At 47.4% G+C, this 9,872-nt stretch overlaps 1 protein-coding gene across 1 annotated transcript; it reads left to right on the top strand.

Moving 5' to 3' along the window:
- The first annotated feature begins 387 nt into the window (after positions 1-387).
- On the top strand, positions 388-9,450 carry LOC146340973 (vomeronasal type-2 receptor 26-like). The gene is made up of 6 exons (XM_084804546.1): positions 388-673; positions 1,744-2,032; positions 4,794-4,956; positions 5,413-5,630; positions 6,307-6,516; positions 9,106-9,450. The coding sequence occupies exons 1-6, from the start codon at positions 462-464 to the stop codon at positions 9,322-9,324; spliced, it is 1,311 nt and encodes a 436-aa protein (XP_084660672.1). The 5' UTR covers positions 388-461; the 3' UTR covers positions 9,325-9,450.
- The last annotated feature ends 422 nt before the right edge of the window (positions 9,451-9,872 follow it).

Here is a 9,872-nt window from a genome sequence, read left to right as displayed (position 1 = left end):
AATGAACTTTGGCACAAGCTCGGGCTCCATATTGGATTTAGGTCCTCAGCTCCACACAGGCCCAAGGTCAGAACTTGACAACTCAAGTCCAATCTCGGAGCCCATCTGCCCCACAGAGAAGCAGTTGAAACTTTTCCCTCCTCCCTCCACTGTGCAAAGGGAGCTCAGTGCTGTGGGGCTATGGCTATTTTGCCACTCTGGAATTGTGGAAATGACAGTAATTTCTGATGAACCCCCATGGATTTCTGCCCACCCAACGAAGAACAAAGACATCCAGGAGAAAACATGCTTCATATAAATATGTCCTGGGCCCTTCCATGTGGGGCGGGGCAGTGTCTGATGACTTGAGGGCTGATCATTTCTGGCTACGCTCCAATTCCCTTCCAGGGCCTGTATATTCAGCTCTTCTTCAGGTTCTGTCTGGTCGCTGACCTAGGAGGGAAGGTCTCTCTGTGCCGCTGATGATTTCGCTGCTGCTGCTCTGGATGGTGCCTCAGGCCACCCAGAGGATGCTGAGAACCACCTGCCTCTTGACCAGGCCTAAGGAACTGCAAGCCTATCACAGCCCAGGAGACCTCATTGTCGGAGGGAATTTGCCGGTTGGCATGAATTATTATAAAGAGACTCAGGACTTCAGTGGTTTAGCACCACCAAAAATCAGCACTTCTGCTTTGTAAGTGTCCACAAGAGGGATCTGAGACAGATGTTTGCCTTCTTTGCTTGCAGGTTAGAGGCCTCCTTCCATGCTGATCCTAATTTGGCATCAACCTGTAATGAGAAGCAGAGACCTGGAGGTTCTTCTCCAGCTGCATGGCAACACAGGAAGCTGTAGTATACCGAGCCAGACCCTCGGTCCATCCAGCCCGGAGTTGTCAGCACTGGCTGGCAGCAGCAGCTCTCCAGGGTTTCAGTCAGGAAGCTTTCCTGCCTTTTCTGGAGAACCTGGGCATTGAACCTGAGACCTCCTGCATGCAAAGGATGCAAAGCCTGTGCTCTGTGGCTCTGAGCTATGTATGGTCCCATTCTAAGCCGGAGCACAATTCCTCTTTCCTTCTCTGGCTATGGTAGTGACACAGAAACCCTGGGAACTATAATGTCCAGAGAATGGGGGAGCCAAGCTCTGCTGTTGCATCTACTGCTGCAAGGCGAAATATCAAAGGTGTGTGTGTGTGTGTGTGTGTGTGTGTGTGTGTATAACGCGGAGAAGGGGAACTTGGAAACTGGGATTTGTGCATTCAACCAATAGGTTGGGAGGACACCTCATACTTTGTTCCACCAACACTGAAGTCACTGGATTGTGTCCTCCTTGTAACTGAGTCTAGAATAAATAATTTTCAGAGTCTTGAGCCAGAAGCTGGCTTTGCAGTCTCCTTCTCTTCTGAATCGAGCTGAGGGTGGGGGTGACCTGGGGAGGGTTGGCCATCATATCTCTGCTTCCTTGCGAACTGGAGAACAGGTGACCTGCCCCTACAGGCTGCTTGGTGCAAGGAGGGAAGGCAGAGCAAACAATGGCTGGGCTTCATGTTAAGAGTTTCATAATGACCTAGAAATGCCCACCCTTCCACCCCCCGCAGACGTCATGTAAGACAGGGGTGGGGAAGGCTGATTTCTGGGTGAGCTGAAGTAGATGAGCAAACATTTCTGACTCACAGTTGGGTAATCATAGCAGAACAAATGTCTCCCTCCCACCTCCAACTATATTGTATCTTCACTCGCCTCCCGTCATAACTCCCATCACTGCAGGATATTCAAGCACTACCAGCAAGTCCTGGCCTTGGCGTTCGCCATGAAGGAGATCCACAAGGACACAATTCTCCTCCCCAACCACACCCTTGGCTTTCACATCTATGACCACAGCAACATCGCAAGATGGATCCACTTGAACAGTCTGTCTCTGCTCTCCACGTCGGGGCAAATGTTTCCTAATTATAAATGTCACAGACATGATCAACTGCTCTCCATTATTGGGGGTCTCGATTCCAAATCCTCGAGGGAGATTGCTTCTGTAATGGGCATCTTCAAGATCCCACAGGTAAGGGGATTCATCTGGGGAGAGATGTGGGGGATCTGTAGACCTCAGAAACTCTGAGCTGGAGAGGCCAATCTCTGAAGCCCTTTCCCTCCATGCAGTGGGTGTGTTGCCTTGATTGTGGATGGTAAGAGCAGGAGGCCTTCTGACCTTGGCTAACCTGCCCCGTCATAACCTCGGTTGTATTCAGGAGTCTCAGGTGGATATTGTTTGACTAGTCCCAAGCAGCACTGGGTCTGTTACATAAGAAAATGCTTTGGATGGGGAGAAAAAAATTGAGTCTTGCAACACCTTAAAGATTCACAAACAAACCTCCTGCTAAAGAAGGATAAGGAGATTGCAGAGAAGCTGCATGAATTCTTTTCATCTGTCTTCACTGCAGAAGATATAGGACAGACACCTGTGCCTGAATGGATGTTTTCAAGAATGGAATCTGAGGAACTGACACAAATAGTGGTGACCAGAGATGAAGTTCTCAACCTTATTGATAAATTGAAAGCAAAGAAATTCACCGGGCCCAGATGGTATCCATCCTAGAGTTCTCAAAGAATTGAAATATGAAATGGCTCTTTTTCTAGCCAAAGTATGCAACATGTCCCTAAGATCAGCCTTTGTACCAGAGGACTGGGCGATGGCCAATGTAACACCAGTTTTTAAAATGGGATCCAGGGGCAATCCGGGAAATCTCAGGCCAGTTAGCTTAAGGTTTATTCTGGGTAAATTGGGTGAAAGCATTATGAAAGATAAAATTAGCAAACCTCTAATAGGACAAGCCGTGCTGGAAAAGAATCAGCATGGCTGCTGCAAAGGTAAGTCCTGTCTCAGTAACATTTTAGAGTTCTTTGAGAGTTTCAATAGACGTGTAGACAAGAGTGACCCATTAGACATCAACTGCATGTACTTCCAAAAAGCTTTTGACAAAGTCCCTCATCAAAGACTCCTGAGCAAACTTAGCAGTCATGGAAGAAGACGGCTCTTCTTATGGATGAGTAACTGGTTTAATAACAGGAAGCCAAGAATAGGAATAAATGGTAAATTCTGCCAATGGAGGGATGTAAATAGTGGGGTCCCACAAGGTTCTCTACTGGGACCAATGCTCTTCGACATGTTCATAAATGGTCTGGAATGAGTAGTGTGCAGTGCAGTGTCCATCCTTGCCAATGACAGCAAATTATTTAGGGTGGTTAAAACGAAGTGGGATTGTGAGCAGCTCGAAAAGGATCTCTCAAAAATGGGAGAATGGGCATCCAAATGGCAAATGAGGTTCAATGTAGGCAAATGCAAAGTGATGCACACAGGGATAAAAAATCCCAACTTCAAATATAACCTGATGGGATCTGAGCTGGTGGTGACTGAACATGGAAATGGTTTTGGGCTTGTGGTGGACAGCTTGATGAAAATGTCAACCCAGTGTGTGGCCGCTGTGAAAAAGGCAAACTCCATGTTTGCCATATTTGGACAAGGAATTGAGAATAAAACTGCCAATAAAGGATATTGTAGAGCTGGGAAAAGTGCAGAAAAGGGCAACTAAGATGATTAAGGGGCTGGAGCATCTCCCCCTGTCCCCAATGAGGGAAGGATACAACAGCTGGGATTGTTTAGCTTGGAAAAAAAGGAGAGTAAGGGGAGACATGATAGAGGTGTACAAAATTATGCATCGTGTGGAGAACATGGATAGGGAGCTATTTTTCTGCCTCTCTCAAAATATTAGAACCTGGGGTCATCCCATGAAGCTGGTTGGTTGGAGACTCACGACAGAGAAAAGGAAGACCTTTTGGCAGAGTGCATAGTGAAACTATGGAATTCGCTACCACAACATGTAGTGATGGCCACCAACTTGGATGGCTTTAAAAGGGGCTTAGATGAATTCCTGGAGGAAAAGGCTCTCAATGGCTCATAGTCCTGATGGCTATGTGCTACGTCCAGAACCAGAGGCAGTATGCCTAAGTAGACCTGTTGCTGGGAAACATGGACGGGACGGTGCTGTTGCACTTCTGTCCTCCTGGAGGCTTCCCGGTTGACAGCTAGTTGGCCACTGTGGGAAAAGAATGGTGGGCTTGATGAACCCTTTCTGTGATGCAGCATGGCTCTTCTTCTGTACGTGTGTTCTTGAACAAGGTGACACAAGACTCCTTCTTGATTTTGCTGCAGTCACTTAATGCATTTCATTAATTCCTCCAGTGATTGTGGGAACCTGAACCCACAACAATATTAAATTTGTCAGTGCTTTATGTATTGGGACACATTTCCATATAAAAGAGCTTGTGTTTCAGCCACACATCTTGGGATGAAAACAAAAAGTGTTCCGACTAGAGGAACATATGAGGTTTCTGATTAAGACCCACTACCATTATGTCTCATTTTCCCCTTTGTGTGTCCTAATGGATTTTGACACACAATGGAACTGTTTGACCAAACTATCCTGGGGGGGGGACCCTAAATCCCCAACACACTTACAAAGAGTCCTATTGCTTCAGTATAATGACATGGGCCTCTTCAGGACAATGGCAAGAAACTGTGCCAAGGTTGCCTCCAGGGCAGCCCTGACTTTTGGGTTGATATCCACAGTAGGGGGGACCTTAAAGAGAGCTTCATTTCATATTAGATGTCTATGTTTCAAGTGGATGTCTTCCTTCTAGATAGCACTTCATGCATCTGAAGCTGGCTGTAGCAGTCCATGGAAGTTTATGCCATTAAAAACATGTCAGCCTTCAAAGGAGCACAAAATTCACTGCAGTAGACTAACAAGAATATTGTCTTTCAGCTTGGTTATGGTTTGGTTGACCCTGTTCAGGGAGAAAAAACAGAATTTCCTTCCTTCTTCCGGATTGATACTAATGAAGTTGCTCAATATGTGGGCCTTGTCCGGCTGCTTCTGCATTTCCATTGGAACTGGATTGGGCTGGTTGCCTTGACTCAGGAGACAGGTGAAAATTTCATCCAGACACTGACACCAATGCTCAAGCAGAAGGACATCTGTGTGGCCTTCACTGACATGTTTGACCCAACAAACCCTCTCCTTGTACAACAAGCATATCTTGGATCTATTCCTAGTGCTTGGTTTGAACCCCAAGTGATTATTGTCTTTGGGGACACCAACGTTGTACTCATATTAAGAGCATTCTTGGCTATTCATGAAGAAAAGACCAAGATCCCATTTAGGAAGGTTTGGATCCTGACAGCCCATTGGGAAACTTCTGAGGAAGGACAAAATTTATACAAGGGCAAAGACTTCCATGGTGCTTTGCACTTCAGAGTCCACAGGAAGGATGTGCCATTATTCCCACATTTTCTCTTGGCCTTAAATCCACACCGACCACAAGGAGATGTCTTTCTTCAAAAATGGTGGGGACTCACATTTAACTGTGACTTTCTGAAATCAGGAGAAATCTCTCCGTGGGGATGGAGGAACTGCACTGGGGAGGAGAAGGTACCGGACCTGCAGAGCCGTATCCTTGTAATGACCATGTCCAGTTACAGCTACAGTATCTACAATGCTGTCTATTCCATTGCACACACGTTACATGCTGTGTCCTCCTCTGGATCCAAACATGCATTGAGAGGGGGAGGCAAGAGGCTGCTGAATCTTCAGCCATGGCAGGTAATGTCCTCAGCGAGAGTTGGCAATCTTATCAAAGGTTCCTTGGTGGTTTCTCGGTGGTCTGATCCTGGAAGCAAAGGGTGAACCTAGGAGAAGGGCTGTTGGTCCAGTCTAAAGATCCCAATAGAGACATTCCACAAAGATATTCTTCCATGCCCATCAGCTCCCTTAAAGAGCACTAGGAAGTGAGTAAAAGGCAGTGGAGAGCAATGGTGCTTCTGTGATAATCATGTATTTAAAACTGAGGCTACTGAGAGGAAGAGTCAAGCAATCTGTAACTCCAAATACATAGCATTCTTCTCCCCACCCCTCATCTCCAGAAGCAAAAAAAAAGGCAGCTACTCCCCCCTCCTTACCCCATGTTCATTCTTGCCAGGCAGCATGAGAACACCTCAGGTGTTGTGTGCCTTGATGGCACCACCCTACTACTTCTGGTACACACACAAGGATAGGAACACGGCTTGTAGCAAGTAGACAACAAAGAAAAATGGTCAAACCACTGGGCAAGCATATTTGAGCAATTGCCCAATGAAGCCATCTGAATGCACCTTCAGTGTTCATCAAAACAATGCAGTAAAGAAAAGAAGTCTCCTAACTTGATGGCAGTCACAGAATGTCAGAAGACACCAGAACTCACTCACCATTACCCTGTTTATAATTCTCTCTTCCATTTCAGATTCTTGCCCCTTTGAGGAATGTCCGGTGTAACAACAGTGCTGGAGATGTAGTCTCTTTCTTTCAAAAGGGAAAGAGATACGATATTGTGAATGTGATTTTCTTCCCAAATGAATCTTTAGCTCACACCAAAGTTGGACAGGTGGATCCGGAAGCTCTGCCTGACCAGGACTTCACCATTCATGCTGATGCAATTGTGTGGGCTACAGAGGTGGGTCTGAAGTGAATGTCATGGGGGACATGAAGAATGTTGCAGTTCTATGGCTTGAGAACGGAAGGTGTCTTTTTAGGGATGTACGAAAGTCACTTACCTGTTCGTGGATTATGTTGGTGGTGGCGGGGGAGGTGCTCCGTTCCTCCCCCCTGGAATCCTCTGTGGCCGGCTGTGCTCTGCGGCAGCTCCACAGAGCAGCCGGCCAGGCCTGGCCAGGCCAGAGCCATCCGCAGCCGGATTTCCGACCACGGAGGGCTCTCGGTAAAAAAACAAAACAAAACCGCGTACGAAAATGGCGGCAGCTACGGCCGCCGCCATTTGCGTTCCTTATTTTTGCCCTCTTAATCTACGTAAATATTTACGTAGACTATGAGGGCAAAAATAAAGGGGAACGCAAATAATGTAGCATGCGCTATTTGCATCCCTTTTTGATTCCCCGTTTTAGCCGACATAAATATTTACATTTGAGTACGCGGTTTTTGTTTTTCTTTTAACCCACCCAGCCTTGATAGGCTACATAAAGATTTACATAGCCTATCACGTCATGTTTTTTTCTCTTTTAAACCTAGTCATGATAGGCTACGTAAATCTTTAGGTAGCCTATCACGTCTTTCTTTCTTTCTTTCTTTCTTTCTTTCTTTCTTTCTTTCTTTCTTTCCCCCCCCCCCGAGTGGAAATGGCAGTGGCAGCAGCCTGTCGGAAGTAGGGATGTACGAAAGGTACTTACCTTTCGCGAATTATGTTTATGGTTGGGGGGAGGCGTTCTGTCCCTCCCCCCGGAATCCTCGCTGGGGGGGGAGGTGCTCCGTTCCTCCCCCCGCCGGAATCCTGGCCGGCCAGCTTGCTCTGCAGCAATTCTGCGGAGCCGCCGGCCGGCTCTGCCAGCAGCCGGACATCCGGCCGCTGGCTCGCAGAGACGCAAATGGGGGCGGCAGTAGCTGCCGCCATTTGTGTCCCTGCAGTCAGCCGTGATAGGCTACGTAAATGTTTACGTAGCCTATCATGGCTGACTTAAAAAAAAAACGTGCGTACGCAAATGGTGGCAGCTACGGCCGCCGCCATTTGCATTCCTTATTTTGGCACGTCTTAGCCTATGTAAACATTTACGTAGACTAAGACGGCGAAAATAAGGGGAACGCAAATAGCATAGCGTCTACACTATTTGAGTTCACCTTATTTTCACCACCATAGTCTATGTAAATGTTTACGTAAACTAAGATGTGACAAAATAAGGAACGCAAATGGCGGCGGCCGTGGCCGCCACCATTTGCATATGCACGTTGTTGTTTTTTTAAGTCAGCCATGATAGGCTACGTAAACATTTATGTATCCTATCAAATTTTTTAAAAAACCTAGCCAGGATAGGCTATGTAAATCTTTACGTAGCCTATGACATTTTTTTTTTAAAACTGGAAATGGTGGCGGTGGCAGTCAGTCAGAAGACCCGCCGCTGCCGCCGCCACCGCCGCCGAACCACCGCCGGAGCCGCCGCCGCCAGGAACATCCGGCCAAGGTACGTCTCGTCCCAGGGGGGCAGGAGGTTGCGGGCCATTCTGCCACCGATTTTGGGGGGCCGAATGCGCTGGCATTCGGCATCCCCGAGATCAGTGGCAGAATTTTCGTACGTCGCTAGTTGGAAGACCAGCCACAGCAGCCGCTGCCCCTGAAGCCGCCACCGCAGCTGCCACTGCCCATAAGATCCACCCCAGGTTTAGTCTTGTCCTGGGGGGATCCACGGGTGGGCAGAGGGGTGGCAGGCTGTTCCTCCACGGAGTTCGGGGGGCCGAATGCACTGGCATTTGGCCTCACCATGATCCATGGCGGAATTCTCTGCCATTACTACTTACTAGATGAGACCAAAGGCCTATTGAGTGCAGAAAGGGGTCCTTGTCCAGTGAGAAAGAACCATCTTTGCATGCAAATTCCCAATTTGAGTCCTTGGCATCTCCAGGTATGGCTGCAAAAAGGCCCCGGTCTTAAAGTTTGGAGAGCGACTTCCACTCAGTGCAGACAATAGTGAGTGAGGTATAGGGATGTACGAATCCCTTACCTTGCTGTCTATGGGGGGGCCACTGGGGGTAATCGATCCATTCCTCCCCCACCAGAATCCTCGCCAGCTGCCTCTCTCTGCGTCGACTCTGGGGAGCCGCCAGCCAGCTCCAAAGCAACAGCGGGGAAGTTGGAGCTGGGACGCAAATACGCCGTTTGTGTCTCTGTTTTTTCACACCATAGGCTACATAAGATGTACATCGCCTATCACGTCAAATAGCAGGGACGCAAGCGGTGTAGCGGACCCCTCACTGGGGTCTGTGGAAGATTTCTCCAGCATCCCTAGAGAGGCAGAGAAAGGGTCTGATGCAATAGGAGGCAGCTTCATGTTTTTGCATCTGTTTGAGCATGTATATCTCCATCAGCTTCCATTACGATGATTCTAAGTAACCTGCAGAAATCCAGAAAAGATTCAGACTTTCTCAACTGGTGATCCTATCCATTGTGTATTTGGAAACTCTGTTGAGTAACTCTGTCCTATTTTGGTGCAACTTCCATTGCATGTAAACCCTCAACTATTTCTGTCTCCCCTTTTAGGTGCCTCCCTATGCGAGGTGTGTGGAACGATGCTCTCCAGGGCACCAGAGAAAAGTTCCAGAGGGGAAGCCGGTTTGCTGCTACAGATGTGACCGTTGCCCAGAAGGGACGATTTCTAACCGGACAGGTAGCTCAAGCATTGAGAGCCTTGTTCAGTTGCAGAGCATACCGGGGTTAGCATGGAAAGATCATGCGGAAGGAGAAGACATGGCCATTTAACCTATGAACAGTTTCTCCAAAAAAACATTGGGGATTGCATAACTCGGTGGTTTCCTGTTTTGCAAACTATTCACAATTTCCTGAAGACATCTTCTATTTAAAAAAATAAAGAATAATAATATCCTGAAATACTTGCCTTGGCTCACCTTTCCATGCATAGTGTTTTCAACACCATGTTTCCAATCTCGGTTGTCTGGGCATTAGACATGAAGCTGAGAGGTGATTAGTGGTTCTAGCAATTGGAGCATGATACCCCAATGTCAAGGAAACTGCTGTTTAATATATATTGATTACTGTCAGCTATTTTCCAGCTTCTGCACTGAAACATCTCCTCTGAAGAAAGTGCGTCATCTGAAGCAAATGCCATATACATTTATTTATTTATTTGCCAATTCGGAAGGCACTGCACGTGACAGGCTGTGGTGATGCTCTTACCCTTAACAGTTTTCAATTTCTAGTTACACACTTCAGGTTTTTCTTCTTGCAGAATATGGAACATGGGTCGGCTAGCATGGGCTATCCTACACAGGTGAAAAGCAGTGTTCTGT

The sequence above is a fragment of the Heloderma suspectum genome, chromosome 6, assembly GCF_057233095.1.
Source record: "Heloderma suspectum isolate Gila_16-S chromosome 6, 16-S_ref, whole genome shotgun sequence".
Lineage (NCBI taxonomy): Eukaryota > Metazoa > Chordata > Lepidosauria > Squamata > Helodermatidae > Heloderma > Heloderma suspectum.
The sequence above is the reverse complement of the archived record's forward strand: the minus strand, read 5'-3'. Positions and strand labels throughout refer to the sequence as shown.

Bases quoted from the DNA above. Each gene is read 5' to 3' on its own strand.
- LOC146340973 (XM_084804546.1), top strand. From the start codon at position 462: ATGATTTCGCTGCTGCTGCTCTGGATGGTGCCTCAGGCCACCCAGAGG. The intron at 2,033-4,793 runs GTAAGGGGATTC...ATTGTCTTTCAG, and splicing joins GCATCTTCAAGATCCCACAG to CTTGGTTATGGTTTGGTTGA. The intron at 5,631-6,306 runs GTAATGTCCTCA...CTTCCATTTCAG, and splicing joins TGAATCTTCAGCCATGGCAG to ATTCTTGCCCCTTTGAGGAA.